Source organism: Schistocerca piceifrons, chromosome 3 (genome assembly GCF_021461385.2).
Source record: "Schistocerca piceifrons isolate TAMUIC-IGC-003096 chromosome 3, iqSchPice1.1, whole genome shotgun sequence".
NCBI classification, from domain to species: domain Eukaryota; kingdom Metazoa; phylum Arthropoda; class Insecta; order Orthoptera; family Acrididae; genus Schistocerca; species Schistocerca piceifrons.
The window spans coordinates 519,895,249-519,920,966 of NC_060140.1; the positions used below are offsets into that span (position 1 = coordinate 519,895,249).

At 44.0% G+C, this 25,718-nt stretch overlaps 1 protein-coding gene across 2 annotated transcripts in view; it reads right to left on the bottom strand.

Moving 5' to 3' along the window:
* The window catches only part of LOC124788138, a 181,993-nt gene that overhangs the window by 26,722 nt on the left and 129,553 nt on the right, over nucleotides 1-25,718 (bottom strand). For both annotated transcript variants that reach the window (XM_047255280.1, XM_047255281.1), the window contains 2 exons: nucleotides 9,547-9,681; nucleotides 4,506-4,658 (listed from right to left, as the gene is read on the bottom strand). In XM_047255280.1, the coding sequence (XP_047111236.1) occupies nucleotides 4,506-4,658; nucleotides 9,547-9,681 (288 nt within the window). The remainder of the gene's footprint in view (nucleotides 1-4,505; nucleotides 4,659-9,546; nucleotides 9,682-25,718) is intronic.

The following is a 25,718-nucleotide window of genomic DNA, read 5'->3' on the forward strand; positions in this document are numbered from 1 at the left end:
TCTTGACGTAACTGCTGAGAAAACTGAGTACTCCAACATCGACTGTTCTGCGCGTTCACGTTTCCCAATACAACCACCCATCTTTCATGAGAAAAAAGTATTTCAGTAGCAACATCTCCATCATGCACAGGGTGCAATCGCCAGTTGCAGTACCGATGTTGAGCAACAATATCTGAATTGGTCAGTCAATGCGCTGCAGCTACATTGTAACGTTGTGAGAGATGTAAAGCTACCGTTTACTACTGTGGAATACCTTACGTAAGCGTAGACTATGGTAGTTTGACAAGTAGCTTTAGTCAGTTAAGGTCATATCCACGTTACCTGTACATTACGTGTGTTGCACACCAATCACGTGGTACCCCACAACGATCGCGTTCTTTGTATATGCGACCAGTGTCTTACTAGATTCTCCTAAAAACCGGAAGCTGTGAACTGTCTGCAAACTGAGTGAGGATATATAAAGAGCCGGGTAACCCACAGAACATTTTTGCTATAGACAGTTATCCTTCTGTCGGTTACTTAAGGACAAACAGTATTTACAGCAAAATTGAAATTGTCAGTGTTTAATGCAGATTTAATTTGAAAATTGTTGATTTGTAACGTGAAACAGAGGGACATTGTAGCAAACACAAAGAAAACAATGCGTATTTATCACTAGAAAAAGCAATGTCCTCAGCAAAAATGTAAAATAAAAAGAAGCTGCAAAACAAAAATATATCAAACATCGCTTTAATATTTCATCGAACTTTTATAAAAAATGTTTCTGTTATTCATAAACAACTTTCGGTTTATCAATAATAATAGGAAACTCTAGCCTTGGATCATGATGAAGAATATTATATTGAGTATAGAATAACAAAAATAATTACGTATATATGCATTTTTGTCTGTGCGTTTAAACTGTACTTGCATCAAAAGTAACTGCTCTGGTTTACATAACAGCGCAGAAATTACACGATGAATTAATTTTTATTACTTATAAGATGCAATTTATATTCTGTAAGGATATCAAATATGCAATGAACTAACACTGAATTATTTGCGGTTCTAATTACGTGCAAAAAAAGGAGAAGTCGTCGGCTCCCAGTTTCTGTCTTACACATCTATTTACGTTTCTTTGCCTACCAAAGCTACCAGTACTACCGATAACTCTACCAGTTACTAGGTCATTTATATAGCGTAGCAAACTGTTGAAATATAGTTTTGGTAGAGTGCAACTCTAAATGTTATAAGATGTAGCTACTGACAGCCAGCCTGGCAGGCTGGTGTAATGGGTGCGGTTGTTCTATGCTGCAAGTTGGCGTGTTGGGTTGAGTCAAATCTGGCTCGTTGATAGCAGAAATCTTTACTTACTTCCCAACATTGTATACTAGTGACTTGTGGCTACGTAAAACGGGTGGATGGTGTCATGGACGTTATGCGTAATGTGTAGTGATGACTCAGCTCTTCCTATGTCTAGCTCAGCGTGGCAACGAGGAGACCTTGCGATGTATGAAGCTGCCAGCGATGCTAGCTCAGCTGTGGAATGAGTTGGCACAGGGCAGCAGGCGAAGCTGGCTGGTGGCTGGCCTACTGTGAGGCCACAGACGGACCTGGGGTACAAACGTTGAACCTGTGTCTGACTGCTGGCATCTGGCGCTGGTGAACGTCCAGTGGCTTAATGGAGTGGAGCGAGTCTCTGGGAAGAACGTACTACAGCGGACACCAGTTCGACACGTCGATCCGATGTGCAGCCTGGCCAAATGACCATTATTTATAGGTATAACAGTGGATTTCTTGTGATGTAGGAGCCGCAAATGTCACATATCCATGCCAAAACATCCCTGAATTTGGTAACTCAGTGGTCACTAGACAGGCGGACTTCAGTGCCTAGGTTGACGCCGGGCATAACGGTGTGCCAGTATATTACGGCAAGTGCCTTTCTCACGGCAACGAGCCCTTGCCTTCGGCTCACACCGTTACACTGGTTAGGATGGATGAGGCTTTCCGTAGTCCTTCTAAACTGGTTGAGTTTGGGGCCTTCTATGCTGGCTTAAGGGCTTGTAACATTCCACGATGGCAGTTGTTTTTCAGCACCTCTTGGAATTTTGAAATGTCCTGACGTAAATCAGCGCCAGCCAGAGCGGTTCTATTAGCGTGAGCAGGCGTTGGCCAATGATAGTGCCCTGCAGACTGTAGGAGACAAATTTTGTGCCCTATACGGTGGAGGTGTTGGTCTGAGACCGAGTGCCGTTTGCCAGCTGTTGGGGGTGGAGGATCAGGGACACTGAGGGGTGAAGTTGTTGCGATTATGAAGTCAGGTGTGAGTGAGGGTGATCGGTAAAGTTATTCGATTGGAATAGAAGCATAGTGAAATTTGAAAGTAAGTTTCTGTCCGTGGGCGTGTAGTTCGGCTTAGCCATTTTCCAGTGCTCTGGAAGAATGTCGTGATTTAGTGGACAAGCAGGTACTCGGTGGGCAGGAGCTTCTATCAAAATGTCGAGCAATTTTTAAACCCTTCTCATACTGCTTTTATTATGATAATTGACCACATTACCTGTACCTGTAAGTGGTGCACTGCAACACCCAGGTTTCAACACAACGCTTAGGTAAGGACACCTCCTCTCCGTAATGTGCAATGGAATTACAGCAATGGTAACTTTCAGATTATACATTCACTTTTATGCGACAGGGCTATTCTACATTCGGAAGAACAGAGACATGTTATACTGTAGAACAGTACAGTTTTGCTTAATTCCAAACATATCAATTGAAAAAAAAGCAAATACCATTTTGTGCGCTAGAAGAACGAAGTAGAAAATTACAAGGAGGAAAAAAATGTGATGTCCAGGATTAGGACCTCCAAGGGTGCAACATATCGCCGTATGGAGTCACAGAGCTACGAATTCTGCATTCCTGTTGGCCTGAAAGTGCAGTAGTGTGACGAAGTCGAGATACAAGGATTACCTCAGTTCATTCTTCTGACCAATTTGAGGGTGGTTTTGTGAAGTCTTCGAAGTTAATCGATTCGTATATTGGCTCTCGGTTAAACTTCAGTTACGCCAGTCGACACTAAAAATAGTCATGAAAGTAATGCAGTAAATCCATTACCTTGAACAGACGATAAGTTTTATAAGCAAATAAAGTGTTATAGATGACATCAAAGTTGCATAAGCCTTTTCTGAAGTTTTAGCCAGCCGGAGTGGCCGAGCGGTTCTAGGCGCTACAGTCTGGAACCGCGCGACCGCTACGGTCGCAGGTTCGATTCCTGCCTCGGGCATGGATGTGTGTGATGTCCTTAGGTTAATTAGGTTTAAGTAGTTCTAAGTTCTAGGGATCTGATGACCTCAGAAGTTGTCCCATAGTGCTCAGAGCTATTTTTTCTGAAGTTTATTCTTCGTTTCGCCACTTCGAGGAGTATCTGGTATTTTTGCTGATATCCAACAAGATTTTTTTACTCAGTCTTAATTTTCAACGCCAACGTAACATTATGGAAAAGGAGTAACTTATTTTTGCGAATATTTTCTAGATTTATATCGCAGCTTGTTGGATACTCCGGCTTTCTTCATATAAGGTCGATTTTTCGTGTCGTTGAATCAAAGGGGTAGCTCTCATATTCGTATTAATAACGTAAAAAATTTACTTTGAATATGCGATTCAAATAGCTTACCATTTAGGTACGAAAGTAATCCACCTGAAAAAAGTAATTAACTATGAATCCTTGGAGACATAATAAATATTGTGTAATTCTTGACGAGTTTACATTTGGAGGCACGACACATTTTCACACTCACTCAATCATTACAACAAAACTGGCAAGTTTTGAATCTTGGCCCATCTTGCAAAAATTCTTGCGAACGTCTGTGATTGCTAAAACGTATTTATTACTGACATTACAGCAGTGATAATGTCTACCCAGTCCCGCGAATCTAACTTACGTTGATCAACATTACTTATAGTGGTGTAATAACGCAGCAAGACTGAGGATTAATCCGGATCGTTTAGCAAGCCTTTCTAAGTAAATCTGTGGAGCAATACATAGCGGAAATTCTTGGGGGGGGGGGGGGGGTCTCATTGCTAAGAGTGCATACATTCTGGCCGCGAATACATGTTGCCACAGAACAACCCAGAACGAGACGCAGGAAAAATTTCAAGGTTGCAGCTCGAGCTTGTGCACAGTTGTGTGAGCAGATGCTGCTGGAACAACAGTGTGAAGTGCTAATTGAAGCAAAAATTTTCGCAGACTTCCCTGCAAGGATGTCTAAAACCGGTGCGCCACCTGGTTGAGTCTGAGGAATGAGCCAGAGCGTATGTAGTGATCGAAACCTTCCTTTCCGGTACTGGTTCCTGCACAATACCACGAGCATTCGTGAAACGCTTTGCACTTTGGTTGCTCCTGGAAGCTGTAATTATTTATTACGTGCAGTCTACGTGGCAGACGTCCTTGGAAAATGGCGACTAGTCAGAGGACAAGCTGGACGTACGGCAGTGGTGAGACTACTTTTCTCACGGCAGGCAGCACTTACCTAGCTGTATGCGTGCTGGGACGGCGGACGGGTCTATCCAGAAGCTGACCCAGGAGCAGGAGACGATGAGTCCGCAGGGGACGTACACCTGCAGGATGAAGTAGCCCGTGTGCCTCTTCATGTGGAACACCGCCTTTATCATCGAGTGTCTCACTGCAACACACACCCACTACTTAGCGACCTGCATAAAAGCGGAGACACGTGAGGAGTCTCGGCACTACACCTGCTGATGTAACTCAAGCGGCTTTATAATGAATGAATTATTCGATACTAAGAATTAATGAAGTGTACGATACAAGCAGTTCTTTTTAATAATCCAAGCAAGAAGTAAAATTGTTTGCCATAACAGAATAAAAGAGGACTTCGATACATTAACTTATAGCTGGTTCTGTCTCACAAACAGTAAAGTGTATCTATGGCCAACACACTTCACAGCACAGACGATTAAGGCCTGTAGGCGACCCTAGCAAACCAGATTGGAGCCCGACAGCTCTACAGCCGCTTGGCCCAGTAAAAGGAGAGTGAAGGAATTGGCCAGAAGAGTACTAAGAAGCCCGAGAAGAATCAGTGAAATGACAGTGATGCCCTCTGATCTCTCGCGATACTGTCTGCAGGCAGCAAAATATTGTTGAACCCGACGGGATAGGTGATCTATTAAGGAACGTTGAGAGAAACTACAAACATCGAGAGTTCCGGAACCTGTCCAAAAAATTGGAATAGAGATTAACATAAACATCATTTCCGCCTTTCTTATTGCTCATGAAAACCACCCATTGCATGTTGTACCACCATACAGCGAGACCTTCAGAGGTGATGGTCAAGATTCCTGTACACACCGGTACCTCTAATAACCAGTAGCACGTCCTCTTGCATTAATGCGTGCCTGTATTCGTCGTGGCATACTATCCATTAGTTCATCAAGGCACTGTCGATCCAATTGTCCCACTCCTCAACGGTGATTCGGCGTGGATCCCTCAGATTGGTTGGTGGATCACGTCGTCCATAAACAGCTCTTTTTAATCTATCCCAAGCATGTTCGATAGGGTTCATGTCTGGAGAACATGCTGGCCCCTCTAGTCATTCACAAGATGTGCACCATGGGGGCGCGTATTGTCGTCGATGAAGACGAATACCTCATCAACATCCCCCAATATGATTGCACTATTAGTCGGAGGATGGCATTCACGTATCGTACATCGTTACGGCACCTTCCATGACCACCAGCGGCGTACGTCGGCCTCACATAATGCCACCTCAAAACAGCACGGAACCTCCACCTTTCTGCACTCGTTGGATTGTGTGTCTAAGGCTTTCAGCCTGACTGGGTTGCCTCCAAACACATCTCCGACGATTGTCTGGTTGAAGGCATATGCGACACTCATCGGTGAAGAGAGCTGTCCATTGGGCATGTTGTTGGGCCTATCTGCACTGCGCTGCATGTTGTCGTAGTTGTGAAGATGGACGTCGGGAGTGAAGCTGCACATCATGCAGCCTATTGCGCACAGTTTGAATCGTAACGCGACATCCTGTGGCTGCACGTAAAGCATTATTCATCATGGCGGCGTTGCTGTCAGGGTTTCTCCGAGCATAATCGGTAGGTAGCGGTCATCCACTGTAGTAGCAGCCCTTGGGCGGCCTGAGCGAGGCATGTCATCGACCGTTCCTGTCTCTCTGTATCTCCTCCATGTCCAAACAACATCACTTTGGTTCACCCCGAGACGCCTGGCCACTTTCCTTGTTCAGAGCCCTTCCTGGCACAAAGTAACAATGCGGACGCGATCGAACCGCAGTATTGACCCTCTGGGCATGGTTGAACTACAGACAGCACGATCCGTGTACCTCCTTCCTGGTGGAATGACTGGAACTGATCGGCTGTCGGACCGCCTCCATGTAATATTGCACATATGTAAGTACATTCGGAAGAGAAACAACGAACAAATCTTTGAAAGTACCACATTTTAATTTCGACATGACATGGTAACATTTGTTAATTGTATACCACGTTTACGCTTTAGGTTAGAAACGTTGCTCAATGTGACCACCATTTGCTTTCACGACACTCTGGAACCGGACTAGAGATAACATTTCACAGTTGTGCGCAGCACTTTCCGAACGGTAGACCATGGAATACTCAGCTGTCGGTCCATCATTCTCAGCTATGGAATCAGTAACTTCAACAATTTGTGTTAAACTGGCCGTCGGCCTCTCTCAGGAGCGATTCTCAAATCGCCAATTAATTCGAACTTCCATATCATGTCCTTGAACTCCGGTGCGTAAAGAGGGTCTCTCTGTATTTCTTTAATGTGCCGATTCTCGCGAAGAGCATCGGCACTGTTGCAGTTGTTTTGATAAAACCTTGCTCACCTTGTTCAGATCCATGTTGACTGTATGCAACTGTAATGAGCACTGATGCTTGTGTTTCACCCCTCCGCCACCGTGCCAGTACAGGCGTCTAACGGCCAATTATGGCACAAGCACTACTAACAAAGCAAATCCTGCAGCGTAGAGTGTGAACATCATTCCTGTAAAGTTGTGTACCCATATGGTAAATAGTTTCCCTCTACACTGACTCAGTCACTATAACTTTAATTATAACTACACCCTGCACTTTACTAATTTACATCAGATTTTTACATGATGCTGTCATGTACATTCGGCGGCACATAGGCTATACATATTTATTAAAAATTGTAACATTTAAATATATACATGCAATCAATATATTACGGGACAATATTGTGACTAAAATATCTCGGTAAATTCTTGAATAATTTACTTCAAATTTTTACCCAACATTCAGTCGGACAAACGCTACATATTTTTTTAAAACGAAAATAAGCTGGTTTTCTGTTAAAATCGACTGCGTGAAGAAATGCTGTGCTGAGTTGTGAAGATATGCGGTTTCATTTTCTTTCTCGCACTCACTTTCAACTACTACTGTTTACTCAACAACGTGCTGTTTTGTTTTCTTACTGGTCGTCAGTTTTACAGGAAACAGTTTTATTTATGGTTTACCGGCTTATGATTAGACTACTACTGAGCTGTGGTACTGCTAACCACAGCTACTCAAAGCTCCTAGGAAGCTGGGGATCTTTACTGATGGACAAACTTGTGGTTGGTACATAATTTCAATTTCAACTAAAGAACAAATTTCAGAATAACAATATATAATTTTATTTTGGACCTTCATCCTCTTAAGAAAATATACAACTGGCTTTCACAAATGGCAGAAGCTTCTACTTAAAATTCTAAATTATTTACACCCGCTAAGCTAATGAATTTAACGAATGTAAAAAACAAACAAATTCAGAATCTTAAAAACTTTGATTTAGATCAGTTGCTAGCTGCATCAACAAATGAAAAGGTCAGCTCCTTAAAAAAGAACTGGATCAAGTTGCCTTGTAAACATATTCATGAGAAAGGGTTAACAACACCTGAAATACGACAATAATAGAATGTTAAGGCGAATCGCTTAGTTGGCCGAGGGTCCGCATGGACAGTGAGGTTGCTGTCGAGTAGGATGCCAACACCACTGCCATAACTAAACAAGTAATTCCTTTGTGTGTATTTGGTCTGTCATTGTTTATTTTAACATTAGTACAGGACCCAAAGAGGGCGTAAGAGTAAGTCGGGCAGTCTCAAGTGACAATGTCCAAACCTACAAAAGGCCTTTTAAAGCTTATCAGTGATCACAATGTAACTGACTTAACAAAAGTTCTGTCCTTCATATCAAAGAAAGTCTAAAAACAAAACTGGGCGACGAGCACACTAATTAACATACTACATTACATTAACACTACAAGGAACCTTCAAAACAAGCAGTAAAACTCTAATTAGGTTCCGCTCCGCAGATACAACGCTTCGAAGCCTTAGACTTCGTAAGCTCCGTATAACGCATTCTTATTCAGAACCATCCTTAACCGATCTCCTGTAGATATAACATGTCACCATAAGCTTCACAAAACTTCACAGGTTAACAGCAGAATACGAATCATACGTAACTTAACGCTTTCAGTTACGCGATGAGTAGATGTCCAGCATGAGATGACGGACCCGCCACCGTTTCGCACGCAAACGCGCCGACTAATCAGCGCCGTCCACTCGACGCAAGGCAAAACGCCGAGGACGGCGAGGCCAAGGCACAGCGGATGGAGACGAGAGCCTGCCTTCAAAACATGTTGCCTCATTGAACGCCGACCGGAGAGAGAACACTCGGCCACACGCCAAGCCGGAAAACTAAAAGCGGAACAGTCAGAGATACAGGACCAGACGAGTGTCGATATCAGCGACGCAAGTGCAGCACAACTACCGCCAGTCGCCTCGGCTCAACTACTACGGAATCCGAATCGCCCGAAAGTTTGTAACCGTACCCATTCGTAGATTAAAGCTATGCGCATTGCTGTCAAAAAAGCTACTACCCTCACAGATCCAGCAGCTACACAGGTTTTTTCTCTCATACCCCGTATACCAATGATCCCAACCGATTTACCCACACATTTTACTCAGCTCCAGTTCCCCATAACTATTTTGATGCGATATAAAAAATGAGGCTCGAGGTCAAAGAGAGAGAGCAGAAAAGGAGAAGGAGGAGAGAGAAGATGAAGGGAGGAAATGGACTTAGAGAGTGGGAAGGAGAACAGAGAGGGAGTAGGAAAAGGAGAGTGGGAGAGAGGAGAAGATGGACAGAGACAAGGGGAGTAGGAAAACAGAGGGAGGGGGAGGAGGAGTTGGGGAGAGATAATGGGAAGCAGGTTTTGCAGAGAGAGACTGGGGGGAGGAGGAGGAATAGATAATCAAAGGGAAAGGGCAGGAACAGAAGGGCAGAGAGAAGTGGGAAGGAGTTTAGGATGTATATCCAATTAACATACATATTTAGCACTAACAAAGCATTGCCAGGTTCGTTAGTAAACAATATTCAACATACAGTAGAAGTCGAAAATGTTGTCATTTCAAAAACTTTGTACTACTATGGCACGTACCCAAAGGACAAAAATAGTGCTTACAAGTGCTCAAGTGCGCCAGGGCAGGTGGGGGCGCTCACCTTGTCCCAGCATGACGCGCAGCCCGTGCTGTGTGGAGATGTTGGTGAGGTCGTACTGGGCCAGCTCCACGTCGCCGGTGACGACGCGCGCCGTGTCCGGCCAGCGGTACACCATGTCGCTCTCGCCGTAGCCGTCTGCAGCAGCCAGCAACAACCACCACTCTAGGTGCAACCTCTGCGGCAGCTCACACTCTAGTTAAAGCTGGCACGTAGCTCGCAATGTCGGAGCCGCAATCTCGTCACACAGCAGTCCGTCTATATCTCAAACACTTAAATATTCTAGTACATGGGCGTGCCTGTAAATTATCTCTACAATGTTACTTTAACAACGTTAAAACTATACTATAGTATAAAACATGGCTCTCCCGAATGCTTTATTTTCATATTTATAAACGTCAATGTGTGCGCCCCAAGTATAGCGATGGCACCCCACGGGAAGCAGTCTGATGGTGTGAGGTTGATTGACTGAGGCGGCGATCGAATCTCATCACCACTTCCAATCCACCTATCCATAAATTTTTCATCCTGTAGCTGACAGTCATTCAAGGAGCAGTGAGGTGGTGCCACGTCCTGATCAGATACGGCGTCACATTGCAGGTGTTCAGTTCCTCCACCAGGAGAAAGAGAAAAGTGGTAAAAGCCGACTTCAGGGAAGATAATTTTGGGTTTCGGAGAAATGTACCAACACGCTTGCCAATAGTGATCCAACGATTTCTCAAAGACGATAGGTTAAGGAAAGTCAAACCTACGAGAAATGTTGACTGGGATACTCGCTTGGAAATCCCGAGGGTAACACGGGTAAAATACGGGAATCAAAAGGCTATTTACACCGTGTGGAGTCGAGGGGCATGAAAGGGAATCAGCAGTTGAGAAGGGAGTGAGATTGTGTTGCATATCCCCAGTGTTATTCAATATTTACATTGAACAAGCAGTAAAGGAAACCAAAGAAAGAGTTGAAGCAGGAATTAAAGCTCAGGGAGAATAAATAAAAACTTGTTTGCCGATGACATTGTAGTTGTGTCAGTGACAGCAAAGGACTACGACGAACGGCTGAACGGAATTGACAATGTCTTGAAAGGAGGATACAAGATGGACATCAAGAAAAGCAAAATAAGGATAATGGAATGTTGTTGTTGTTGTGGTCTTCAGTCCTGAGACTGGTTTGATGCAGCTCTCCATGCTACTCTAACCTGTGCAAGCTTCTTCATCTCCCAGTACCTACTGCAACCTACATCCTTCTGAATCTGCTTAGTGTATTCATCTCTTGGTCTCCCCCTACGATTTTTACCCTCCACGCTGCCCTCCAATACTAAATTGCTGATCCCTTGATGCCTCAGAACATGTCCTTCCAACCGATCCCTTCTTCTGGTCAAGTTGTGCCACAAACTTCTCTTCTCCCCAATCCTTTTCAATTCTTCCTCATTAGTTATGTGATCTACCCATCTAATCTTCAGAATTCTTCTGTAGCACCACATTTCGAAAGCTTCTATTCTCTTCTTGTGCGAACTATTTACCGTCCATGTTTCACTTCCATACATGGCTACACTCCATACAAATAATTTCAGAAATGACTTCCTGACACTTAAATCTATACTCGATGTTAACAAATTTCTCTTCTTCAGAAACGGTTTCCTTGCCATTGCCAGCCTACATTTTATATCCTCTCTACTTCGACCATCATCAGTTATTTTGCTCCCCAAATAACAAAACTCCTTTACTACTTTAAGTGTCTCATTTCCTAATCTAATTCCCTCAGCATCACTCGACTTAAATCGACTACATTCCATTATCCTTGTTTTGCTTTTGTTGATGTTCATCTTATATCCTCCTTTCAAGACACTGTCCATTCCATTCAACTGCTCTTCCAAGTCCTTTGCTGTCTCTGACAGAATTACAATGTCATCGGCGAACCTCAAAGTTTTTATTTCTTCTCCATGGATTTTAATACCTACTCCGAATTTTTCTTTTGTTTCCTTTACTGCTTGCTCAATATACAGATTGAATAACATCGGGGAGAGGCTACAACCCTGTCTTACTCCCTTCCCAACCACTGCTTCCCTTTCATGTCCCTCGACTCTTATAACTGCCATCTAGTTTCTATACAAATTGTAAATTGCTTTTCGCTCCCTGTATTTTACCCCTGCCACCTTTAGAATTTGAAAGAGAGTATTCCAGTCAACATTGTCAAAAGCTTTCTCTAAGTCTACAAATGCTATAAACGTAGGTTTGCCTTTCCTTAATCTTTCTTCTAAGATAAGTCGTAACGTCAGTATTGCCTCACGTGTTCCAGTATTTCTACGGAATCCAAACTGATCTTCCCCGAGGCCGGCTTCTACCAGTTTTTCCATTCGTCTGTAAAGAATTCGTGTTAGTATTTTGCAACTGTGGCTTATTAAACTGATTGTTCGGTAATTTTCACATCTGTCAACACATGCTTTCTTTGGGATGGGAATTATTATATTCTTCTTGAAGTCTGAGGGTATTTCGCCTGTTTCATACATCTTGCTCACCAGATGGTAGAGTTTTGTCAGGACTGGCTCTCCCAAGGCCGTCAGTAGTTCCAATGGAATTTTGTCTACTCCGGGGCCTTGTTTCGACTTAGGTCTTTCAGTCCTCTGTCAAACTCTTCACGCAGTATCGTATCTCCCATTTCATCTTCATCTACATACTCTTCAATTTCCATAATATTGTCCTCAAGTACATCACCCTTGTATAGACGCTCTATATATTCCTTCCACCTTTCTGCTTTCCTTTCTTTACTTAGAACTGGGTTTCCATCTGAGCTCTTGATGTTCATACAAGTGGTTCTCTTATCTCCAAAAGTCTCTAATTTTCCTGTAGGCAGTATCTATCTTAACCCTAGTGAGAATGTAGCGGAATTAAATCAGATGATACTGAGGGAATCAGATTAGAAAATGAGACACTTAAAGTAATAGAAGGACAGCAAAAGAACTGATGACGGCCGAAATAGAAAGTATATATAGAAAGTAGACTGGCTATAGCAAGAAAAGAATTTCTGAAGAAGAGAAATTTTTTAAGATCGAGTAGAGATTTAAGTGTCAGAAAAATATTTATATGGAGTGTAGCCATGCTCGGAAGTGAAACATGGACGACAAACAGTTTAGACAAGAAGGAAATGGAAGCTTTCGAAATGTGGTGGTACAGAAGAATGCTGAAGATCAGATGTGTAGATCACGTAATAAACGAGAAAGTACTGAATAGAATTTGGGAGGAAAGAAATTTGTGTCACAGCCTAACTAGAAGAAGGGATTGGTTGCTAGGACACATTCTGAGACATCGAGGGATCACCAATTTAGTACTGCAGGCAAGAGGGAAGTATGTGTGTGTGGGGGGGGGGGGGGGGGCGGGAGGAGACGAAGAGGGAGAATACAGTAAGCAAATTCATGAGGATGTAGGTTGCAGTAGTTACTCGGGGATGAAGAGGCTCTTGTAACATTTACAGGTAAACATGACTTTTTACGCTATTCTTGCTGAAAAAAAAAGAACTATCGATGTAATTTTGCAAGAGTCCGCCTCACACATTGACCTTGGAACTGTCTCTCCTTCCATTTCACGTGAACGTGAATGCACTCTGAATCCCTTTATAATATTTTTGGGTAACTCCATGTGTTTCTTGACCTGCCAAACCTTAAACATGACGTTGGTTTATTGAAGACAGTCATTCCAGCCAAATAATGCGATGTACGGAAAGTGTAATGTTGTGCTACTAGCCGACAACAATTGAATCTTTATCACCATGCCACATCTGGATGTCACTAGTGTTGTCGTGATGTCACTTCTGACAAGAGATTATATATATCCACGAAGCTGTGGGACGGATTCTCCAGTATCATGGCAAGCACACAATCAAGAAAGGTTTCATAAGAGGAACATTATTATTTGTAGCTTTCCATGCAGCACTCCCTAATGACAGCGTTCCAGGAGCCTCCCGACGAGGCAAGTTGGCGGCGAGTGACGTATACTGAGGCAGCAGAAGGCTGTGGCAGCAATTCAGCTGGCGGCGACGGCGACATTGCTCACTTAAGTCGGGAGTCAGCTCCACAGTGCAGCGAGGCTCGGGGGCTGGGCTAGCGACCACCACACACGACCCGGGTTGAATCAAGGAGACTCTGAGACAGGTGCAAAGTTAGAGGACAGCACACGTTGTTATATAGAATAGCGTAACCTAGACGTCAGATCGCACCATCTGAGGGTGAACGCTCAAAGTATTGCTAAGGTCCTTTTCGTTGGATGATGAGCAGCAATAGATGGGGCAGTGGCTACACAAGAGCGAGAAGCTCACCGTCTTTCTGAGGTACTTTCTACTGGACAGCATCGGTGCTGGCATTCTATAAATGTAGACTCTTCCATGTCTTCCTGTTTTCGTACTTCGTACCCGATCGAGGTGGTTCCACAGATTCTCGATTGGGCTTTAATCCGAGAAGTTTGTTGGCCAGGGGAGTACGGTAAACTCATCCTGGTGCTCTCCGAACCACGCACGCATACTGTGAGCTGTTTTACACGTTGCATTGTCCTGCTGGTAGATGCCATATTGTCACAGATAAGAAACACTTCATGTGGGGAAGAACACGGTCCCCAAGGATAGATGCATGCTTTTGTTCATCCACTGTGCCTTCCAGAAAGGCGAGATGACCCAGGTAATGCCATGAAAGCATTCTTCTGACCATAACGCTCTCTCCTCCGACATGGACCTTCCGGCAATCGTTCGACGGTGTTCATTTTCAGACGTTTCACGCCGTACACACCAATGGCCATCCGTCCTATAGAGCGGGAAACGTGACTCATCTTAAAAGGCCACCTGTTGCCACTCAGTGGGTGTTGAATTGCGGGATAGGCGTACACATTCCAGCCTCCGTCGTCGACTAGCAACAGCCATCATGGGTGCAGGAACCAGGATCCTACTGCAGAGGCCCAAACGCAGCAACGTTCCCTGGACATCCGTTGAGGAGACACTGTTGGTGGCCTCTTGCTTCGTCTTCTCCCGTACACACCTCCGCAACCGTGGTTCACCCCTGTCATCTATGACCCGTTGTGCACCACTGTTGCACCGGTTTTGTATAGCGCCATGCACGGTATGCTTTAACCACGGCGGGACACTTACAGTTTACAAACTTAGCAATTTCGGAAATAGTTCCACCCTTTCCCCGAAAGCCAATTATCATGTGCTTTTGGACGTCATATAAATCTCTCCGTTTACGCATTACGACAACGCCTGCAATATTTTCCGCGTCTCCTAGAAACGCCTTATATACCCTTCACTGCTAATGCATCCATCTGCCGTCTGTGGGTGGATATTGCTAGCTTTACGTTGAACACATGCGGTGGTTGCATTAATGGGTCTCGACCATGTGTATGCACTATCTATCCCATATGAAATGTGAAATAAAATACAAGACGTTGTTTATTTTTAGTATACATGACTTTTTCTTCACAATAAGCTCCTTGTGAATCAGTACACGTCTAGAAGCGTTGGAAAATCTTTGCGAAAGAATACTGATACCCAGCCTTTGAAATTGCCTGCAGTACCATGGTCGTAGCCTCCCGAATTTTGAAATCATGTCTAAACGCACTTCTTTTACTGCCATTTTCAGTTTTTGAAATAACCAGTAGTCGCACTGATACAAATATGGCAAATAAGAAGGGTGTTCAAGCACCACTATACACTATTGAGCCAAGAAATCGCTTATCATTTCACTTTTGTGAGCCGGTGCATTGTCGTGCAACAGGCTGCATTTTTCTTGATTCCGATATTCAGTAGAATCCGAACAACACTTTCCCATAAACGATATAAAACGCCCAATTAGTAATCTGCATTCACCAGTTGTCCTTCAGAGTAAATTCTATGTAGATAATTCCTGTATCAAAGAAAACAGTTAGCAGTGTACCGTCACGTCCTTTTTGCACGCGCATTTTTTTTTCGAGCTTTGACACTTTGTAATTGGCTTGTACTGAGCACGTTTCACCACCTGTTACGATGCAAGAAATGATCTCTGAGCTCCCTCTGCTGTTGTCTTCATCCATCTCTCTTTTTCTCTCACTGCCACATTCTCTCTCCCACCATCACTGTCTGCTCTCTCTTTCTCTCCCACTGGCACTCACTTACCCTTTTCCACAGTCTCTGCCTCTCTGATACTCTCTTTCAGCACAAAAAGCGCGAATAATTCAAAATTTTTCGCGAGAAAGGCGGAATGAAGATTCAGGCATCTGGTTCCCCGCTTTCCTGTCAGTGTCTTTTAAAGAGGAACATACACGCCTTTTTGTGCTCTGACGAGAGCACTTGTCCGCTGGTTCTTTTCTTTTCCTGTTATAGCAGTGCACGCATAATTTAAGGTTAAAAAAATTTTTTTACATTGTTTCTGGATACTTTGCTCATAGAACGCCTTGCTTATGATTTGCATCTTGAAAAAGTAAAAGTGTTGTTACCAATAATTTACTGAATTTGCAGTTTTTCCAGTGGTAAATAATTTTTGGCAGTCATGAGTTCTTTTCAGGCATGGAGTATATTTATATAGCCGTGAAGTGGACATTATACAGAGGCAGCACTTCATAAAGTTTTACTGGTGAAAACATGCTGACTAAAAACATAGTTTGGTGACCTCAGAACCTTTAAGATGACGCTAAAAATCTTGCTATGTGGTCACTACGTCAGTTAAAACTTCATTTACACCTCAGACCGGATAATTCGTGCGTAGTGTACATGCGTATCTATGGTAACTTTCAACCTCTGGTTATCAGTAACGGATAATGATATCGAAAAATATCTCAAGGTTCCTCGAGAACATCATCTTAAGAACAAATGGTAAAAATTTCGATGATTTGCAGTGAATATAAGTTATGTAAGTGGCTGTCTCCACAAATGGTACTTTTGGAACCCAAAAACCACGCTTCTCTGGTGTATCTTGATAATGAATAAAGATTCCCAAAAAGGGAAAAATGTGATTACTAGATGGATGTCTAAAGAATGTACAGTTAAAATTTGACACATTTGCTGTGATTAGCTATTTAGATAATTGCAGCCTACCGTGCAAAACCACCTAAAATCGATTTTTCTGGTTTTTTTAATCAGTACGGTGACTTTGAAACTGTGGGTTTCTGTAGCGGATACTGATACCGAAGAAAAGTTTCGAATTTTTCCGAGAATATCGTTTTAAGAATATATGGGAAAAATTTTGATCATCTGCCATGAATAGAAATTGCAGAAGTGGCCATCCCCATAATGAAACTTTTCATACACAAAAATCATGGATTTTCGGGATTTCCAAGGGAACCGCTCTTGAAGAACTAAGGCTTTTATATGCCGTCCCTAGACCACACCTAATGCAAAAGAACCAACCGATTTGCTGAATTTGATAGGGTCAGAAGAAGAGTGTAATGTTTAAATTTTGATCCTTTACAATATGTCTGTTCTTGCGATTGGTATGCAAATGGTCGCTAGGACAAGTACTATCTAAAACACTTGACCCATTATCTCTGTGATCGATAGAACCGGAAACATAACTCCCTGAAACATGACATTTTACGTGCGGCTTTTTGGAACGTATTGGTACCGTGCATTGTGGTGCAGGGATCGATGTTCGCACGTTGCTCCAATTACTTCGAAACACGGAAGTTTGAAACATATTGTTACTGTTCGTTTATTACGAGCAATCAACGATCCCAACTCTGTTAAATTTAAAGTGAGAGATAGAGCGAGATAAGTCGGGGCAGCAAGGGCAACATGCGTTGTTGCGCTATCTTGTTGAAGTTGTCATGGACACCAGCCGTAACATGTCAAAAATGTAGCGACAGCTATCCCAATTGCCAGGTAGTATATGGGAGGCTATTTTCAAATGTTGTTGTTGTTGTGATCTTCAGTCCTGAGACTGGTTTGATGCAGCTCTCCATGCTACTCTATCCTGTGCACGCTTCCTTTCCTGTGCTAACCTCTTCATCTCAGAGTAGCACTTGCAACCTACGTCCTCAATTATTTGCTTGACGTATTCCAATCTCCGTCTTCCTCTACAGTTTTTGCCCTCTACAGCTCCTTCTAGTACCATGGAAGTCATTCCCTCATGTCTTAGCAGATGTCCTATCATCCTGTCCCTTCTCCTTATCAGTGTTTTCCACATATTCCTTTCCTCTCCGATTCTGCATAGAACCTCCTCATTCCTTACCTTATCAGTCCACCTAATTTTCAACATTCGTCTATAGCACCACATCTTAAATGCTTCGATTCTCTTCTGTTCCGGTTTTCCCACAGTCCATGTTTCACTACCATACAATGCTGCACTCCAGACGTACATCCTCAGAAATTTCTTCCTCAAATTAAGGCCGGTGTTTGATATTAGTAGACTTCTCTTGGCCAGAAATGCCTTTTTTGCCATAGCGAGTCTGCTTTTGATGTCCTCCTTGCTCCGTCCGTCATTGGTTATTTTACAGCCTAGGTAGCAGAATTCCTTAACTTCATTGACTTCGTGACCATCAATCCTAATGTTAAGTTTCTCGCTGTTCTCATTTCTACTACTTCTCATTACCTTCGTCTTTCTCCGATTTACTCTCAAACCATACTGTGTACTCATTAGACTGTTCATTCCGTTCAGTAGATCATTTAATTCTTCTTCACTTTCACTCAGGATAGCAATGTCATCAGCGAATCGTATCATTGATATCCTTTCACCTTGTATTTTAATTCCACTCCTGAACCTTTCTTTTATTTCCATCATTGCTTCCTCGATGTACAGATTGCAGAGTAGGGGCGAAAGGCTACAGCCTTGTCTTACACCCTTCTTAATACGAGCACTTCGTTCTTGATCGTCCACTCTCATTATTCCCTCTTGGTTGTTGTACATATTGTATATGACCCGTCTCTCCCTATAGCTTACCCCTACTTTTTTCAGAATCTCGAACAGCTTGCACCATTTTATATTGTCGAACGCTTTTTCCAGGTCGACAAATCTTATGAAAGTGTCTTGATTTTTCTTTAGCCTTGCTTCCTTTATTAGCCGTAACGTCAGAATTGCCTCTCACGTCCCTTTACTTTTCCTAAAGCCAAACTGATCGTCACCTAGCGCATTCTCAATTTTCTTTTCCATTCTTCTGCATATTATTCTTGTAAGCAGCTTCGATGCATGAGCTGTTAAGCTGACTGTGCGATAATTCTCGCACTTGTCAGCTCTTGCCGTCTTCGGAATTGTGTGGATGATGCTTTTCCGAAAGTCAGATGGTATGTCGCCAGACTCATATATTCTACACACCAACGTGAATAGTCGTTTTGTTGCCACTTCCCCCAATGATTTTAGAAATTCTGATGGAATGTTATCTATCCCTTCTGCCTTATTTGACCGTAAGTCCTCCAAAGCTCTTTTAAATTCCGATTCTAATACTGGGTCCCCTATCTCTTCTAAATCGACTCCTGTTTCTTCTTCTATCACATCAGACAAATCTTCACTCTCATAGAGGCTTTCAATGTATTCTTTCCACCTATCTGCCCTCTCCTCTGCATTTAAAAGTGGAATTCCCGTTGCACTCTTAATGTTACCACCGTTGCTTTTAATGTCACCAAAGGTTGTTTTGACTTTCCTGTATGCTGAGTCTGTCCTTCCGACAATCATATCTTTTTCGATGTCTTCACATTTTTCCTGCAGTCATTTCGTCTTAGCTTCCCTGCACTTCCTATTTATTTCATTCCTCAGCGACTTGTATTTCTGTATTCCTGATTTTCCCGGGACATGTTTGTACTTCCTCCTTTCATCAATCAACTGAAGTATTTCTTCTGTTACCCATGGTTTCTTCGCAGCTACCTTCTTTGTACCTATGTTTTCCTTCCCAACTTCTGTGATGGCCCTTTTTAGAGATGTCCATTCCTCTTCAACTGTGCTGCCTACTGCGCTATTCCTTATTGCTGTATCTATAGCGTTAGAGAACTTCAAACGTATCTCGTCATTCCTTAGTACTTCCGTATCCCACTTCTTTGCGTATTGATTCATCCTGACTAATGTCTTGAACTTCAGCCTACTCTTCATCACTACTATATTGTGATCTGAGTCTATATCTGCTCCTGGGTACGCCTTACAGTCCAGTATCTGATTTCGGAATCTCTGTCTGACCATGATGTAATCTAATTGAAATCTTCCCGTATCTCCCGACCTTTTCCAAGTATACCTCCTCCTCTTGTGATTCTTGAACAGGGTATTTGCTACTACTAGCTGAAACTTGTTGCAGAACTCAATTAGTCTTTCTCCTCTTTCATTCCTTGTCCCAAGCCCATATTCTCCTGTAACCTTTTCTTCTACTCCTTCCCCTACAACTGCATTCCAGTCGCCCATGACTATTAGATTTTCGTTCCCCTTTACATACTGCATTACCCTTTCAATATCCTCATACACTTTCTCTATCTGTTCATCTTCAGCTTGCGACGTCGGCATGTATACCTGAACTATCGTTGTCGGTGTTGGTCTGCTGTCGATTCTGATTAGAACAACCCGGTCACTGAACTGTTCACAGTAACACACCCTCTGCCCTACCTTCCTATTCATAACGAATCCTACACCTGTTATACCATTTTCTGCTGCTGTTGATATTACCCGATACTCATCTGACCAGAAATCCTTGTCTTCCTTCCACTTCACTTCAATGACCCCTACTATATCTAGATTGAGCCTTTTCAGATTTTCTAGTTTCCCTACCACGTTCAAGCTTCTGACATTCCACGCCCCGACTCGTAGAACGTTATCCTTTCGTTGATTATTCAATCTTTTTCTCATGGTAACCTCCCCCTTGGCAGTCCCCTCCCGGAGATCCGAATGGGGGACTATTCCGGAATCTTTTGCCAATGGAGAGATCATCATGACACTTCTTCAACTACGGGCCACATGTCCTGTGGATACACGTTACGTGTCTTTAATGCAGTGGTTTCCATTGCCTTCTGCATCCTCATGTCGTTGACCATTACTGATTCTTCCGCCTTTAGGGGCAATTTCCCACCCCTAGGACAAGACAGTGCCCTGAGCCTCTATCCGCTCCTCCACCCTCTTTGACAAGGCCGTTGGCAGAATGAGGCTGACTTCTTATGCCGGAAGTCTTCGGACGCCAATGCTGATTATCAAAATTTAGGCAGTGCCGGGGATCGAACCGGGGACAGAAGACGTTTTTGATTATGAATCAAAGACGCTACCCCTAGACCACGGGTACACCATGTACCTACTGGAGCCTAAATCCTTCTGAATCTGCTTAGTGTATTCATCTCTTGGTCTCCCTCTACGATTTTTTCCCTCCACGCTGCCCTCCAGTACTAAATTCGTGATGCCTTGATGCCTCAGAACATGTCCTACCAACCGATCCCTTCTATTCAAGTTGTGCCACAAACTCCTCCCAAATTATATTCAGTACCTCATCATTAGTTATGTGATCTACCCATCTAATCTTTAGCATTCTTCTGTAGCACCACATTTCGATAGCTTCTATTCTCTTCTTGTGCAAACTATTTACCGTCCATGTTTCACTTCCATACATGGCTACACTCCATACAAATACTTTCAGAATCCAAATCCAAACTGATCTTCCCCGAGGTCGGCTTCTACCAGTTTTTCCATTCGTCTGTAAAGAATTCGCGTTAGTTTTTTGCAGCTGTGACTTATTAAACTGACAGTTCGGTAATTTTCACATCTGTCAACACCTGCTTTCTTTGGGATTGGAATTATTATATTCTTCTTGAAGTCTGAGGGAATTTCGCCTGTCTCATACATCTTGCTCACCAGATGGTACACTTTTGTTAGGACTGGCTCTCCCAAGGCTATCTGTAGTTCTAATGGAATGTTGTCTACTACCGGGGCCTTGTTTCGACTTAGGTCTTTCAGTCCTCTGTCAAACTCTTCACGCAATATCATATCTTCTATATTTCAAATAGTGGCAAATAAGATAAATAAATATTTCGCTATTAATTGTGACAGTCCTGTGTAACAAGACTTTCAACTTCCTACTTTATAAATAATAATGAAAACAACTGAGTAACTTCCCCTACTTCAATGTTGATTCGTTTCATTTACCCGCGAAGCACTGTCTATGCAGACTGCAGCCTTTATCGAGCCGGTGACACCGTTCCCCGGCGTGTGCAGTATTAACTGTTGCCTGTAAGCAGCCAGATTCCGGAGGCACGTGTTCTGGAACAGGGGTTGGGCTATATCCTCTCTCCGCGCCGTCCCACTTTGGGCACTGGCAGGCGGCTAACTAGATTTGGGCTGCCGTGCGGGCCGCGATACGGCGCCGCAGCCGCCTCCGCCTCCACCTTCGCCGCCGCCGTCGCTTCGCCGCCTCCGAGGCCCGCAATTAGGCCCGCGACGCTAATGGCGGCCGCTTGACGCGCTGCAGATCTGGCGCGGATTATCGCGGATTCCGCTCTGCCGGGCTGCCACACGGCAGCAGGCGGCAGCACCGCCGTAGTGCCGTGGTGCGCGAATGCAGGTAAAACACTCGCCCCGTATTCACCGCTGGCCGCTAAAATTACAGCGCCAGGAAGGATTGCAGTTATGCGTATACAACATAGTAGGAAGAACAAACTTTTAAATTTGTGGGTGATTTGACGGTATGTACGGTGTGAAATTTAGTGCCAACAATCGCACTAAACCAGCTGGGCATCGAGGAGGCGAACAAAGCTTGGATGATACATTTAGTTCCTTCACCTCGATGCCTGAGTTCATCAATAATAGTGACTGGCGAGTGAAGGCAACCCACGACCAGTTGTTTTCATTGGGTAAGAGATTTGGAGATCGTGCTGGCCAGGGAACCAAATTTGGACACATTCTGTATCGAGACAGCTCACGACAGCAAGGGAAACACGAAATCTTGCGTTATCCTGTTGGAAGTTGTTACAGACATCAGCCTTAAGACGTCAAAAATGTAGCGGCACCTACCCATATCATCAGAGGTGATAGTCTTGTGTACAAAATAGTATCGCATACCTTGATTCCAAATCCTGGGCCCGTATGAGGATGATGAATGCAGTTTAAAAGGGCTGGTCAAATGAACACGTGACATATGGAGAAAAAGGGAGTTAACTTCATTATTTCATTAGTAATCGCCTTAACTGTTAATACACTTATCCCACTATGAGACAAGATGCCAACGCCTTCATGAAAAAAAAACTTTGTGGTTATGTACGGAACCATCATTGTACCCAGGGGTGCACCCCCTCGTGCGAAGCAAGTCGACGGCCACGAACCGCGTCCTTCAGGTCTCTAAAAATAAGGAAACCGCATGGGGAGATTTGGGGAGGATGTGTAACAGATTCCCAGAAATAACGGGCCCACATTTTGCCGAGGTTGTTTCGAGTGCGCTGGAGAAGTTCCGCTGGAAAGCCCTTACACATTCCCCGTACAGTCCTGATGCGATTTCCGTATTTTTGGTGATTTAAGTAAAGACATTCGTGGCCGTTGATTTCCTTTGAAAGGAGAGGTGGACGCCTGGCTACAAACCTGGTGCCGTAGGCTCATTGTTCCATGAAGGCACTGACTGACTTGTCTCGCACTGGAATAACAGTGTTAACAGCTACGGAAATTACTTTGGAAATAATATACAGCTTACTTACTGAAACATTGTAGCATCTGTGTACCAGACAGACTCGAAATCGGCACCTTTACCCTTCGCGGTCAACTTCTCTATCGAGTGAACTACCAAAGCACGACTTACGATCCCTCCTCAAAGCTTGCGTAAATTTCATCCCATGACGAAAGGGATATTCCACCATCAACTCAGTTGGACACTGATATACGAGGGCTATTCAGAAAGTAAGAGACGATCGGTTGCGAAATGGAAACCACATTGGAAATCAAAACTTTTATTTGTAATAATTTGCTGCACCTTCCAGATGTTCCACTATATAGTCGCCGCTGCGACTGAGGCATCTATCGTAGCGCCGGCCGAAGTGGCCGAGCGGTTCTAGGTGCTACAGTCTGGAACAGCGCGACCGCTGCGGTCGCAGGTTCGAATCCTGCCTCGGGCATGGACATGTGTGATGTCCTTAGGTTAGTTAGGTTTAAGTAGTTCTAAGTTCTAGGGGACTCATGACCTCAGAAGTTAAAGTCCCATAGTGCTCACAGCCATGTGAACCATCTATCGTAGAGTCGTACCAACTTTCCAATACCCTCGTCATAGAAAGCAGCCTCCTGCCCTTTCCGACAATTTTCTACGCTGGACTGCAACCCGTTTTCTGTGCCAAAATACTGCCTTCATAGCCAGCTGTTCATGTGAGCAGAGATAAAAATCACATGGAGCCAAGTCCGGGCCGTATGGTGGATGGTCAAACACTTCCCATCGAAAACGCTGCAGGAGCATCCTCAGTACCCCGTCAGTGCAAGGCCTAAAACTGTAATGAAGAAGTAATCGTATGAAAGCTGCGTTATGTAGGGCTGCATTAAATCAGGCGAAATCTCTCGGCAGGCACTCGTACTTGAAGGGAGATACCATTTTCTACGCATTTTTATGCGCTCATCGTACGCTTAGAATGAGAAGAGCGACGTGGCGCTATTTACGGGCACCGTCCAACGCATCTGCGCAAAGCTTCATCCGAATTTCACTGTGGTTTCCATTTCGTGATCGATCATTCCTAACTTTCTGAATAGCCCTCGTAAATCCAGTGCCGACAAGTGAAAATTTGTATAAGACTTGGACTCGAATACTGATTTCCCACTATTCGCCAGAGATAGACTTGACCATTTCCGCTATCCTAGCATGCTTCCCGTCTCACCGAAATTCCCGTATGTCGCACACTACGTACATAGTGTTCCTTGTCCATTGTCCTTATTGCTTGCAAACTTACCTGACTCCCGCAAGAGGTCGCATGAAGAGTGTATCCATGCTGAAGGTATCATTATTCGATATCGAGGCACATATTTATTTACACGTGTCCGACACCACACAAAATAAGTTTCATTACAGTCTTATTTTCACTTGACTGCCCCTTACAGCAACTTTACTTCTTTTCGGAACCACCGCATATAGATACTTCTATTACCATGCTGCACGCACAGCTGGGATTAGCTGGGATTACTCATTGTCGTCATGGTTGTCGCTGGCCGCACACTGTCGCCGCGTCTAAGGAAATCGCAACAAAGGTCACGGTGCTGACAGTCGTTGCTGTTTCAGGTATTGTCGCACTGCTCGTGTGGATATCTGAGCCAATTTTGCGCCGTCTCGAGTGTATTGATCGCCTTTGAACATATCTGCACGTTATTGCCGACCAACATGCGTTGCAGCGTCAGCTAGGAGGCGTGGCAGTGGCCATACGAAAATGTTGCATTTCGCATCAGTTACGGGAGAGCTTTCTTTGAGTTTCGGACGGGAGTGAGATACGTGTCTAACCTCCAATGACTTCAGACAGCAATTCAGTGGGTCAATGTGTGTTCAGCAGTGCCGTAGTGATGTCTTACGTGTACAAGTTGCGTTGGTTGGAGTTACCGGAAGACTGTCAGATGTGTGGATCATGTTTGCTGACTACGATCTTCAGAAGGTTAATCGTTTCTAACTGTGGTACAAATCAATTTCTCTCTCATCATCACTGTGGTCAACTGGAGCGAATCAAGTTCCAGTCGGCCCAAGACGTACCCGGCGCTGTATTTAGCGATTAGACGCCATTTACAGACTGCAGAAATTCGGCCATTGAAGTTGACCACAGGTTTTGCGAGCTGATCTGGGCCTCATCGAGAAGTCGCTCGGCTGTATTCATAAGGGCGAGAATTTACCATACACTATCCTGTACCACTACTTGTCATTTCCTTTCCTGTTCCACTCTCAGATAGAGCGAGGGGAAAACGACTGAGTATACCCCAGTATACTCAGTCCTTAGGCGCAACGTATGTTGGCGGCACTAGAATTGTTCAGCAGTCAGCTTCAAACGCCGGTTGTCCAAATTTTCTCAGTAGTGTTTCTCGGAAAGTACGTCGGCTACCCCCCAGGAATTCCTATCTGGGTTCCTGAAGCATCTCCGTAACACGTATTGTTCGAACTTACCGGTAACGAATCTAGCAGCCTGCCTCTGAATTGCTTCTATGTCTTCCTTCAGTCCGACCTGGTAAGGAGCCCAAACATTGGAGCATTACTCAAGAATAGGTCGCACCAGCGTTCTGTATATGGTCACCACTACAGGTGAACCACTCTTTCCTAAGATTTTCCCAGTAAAC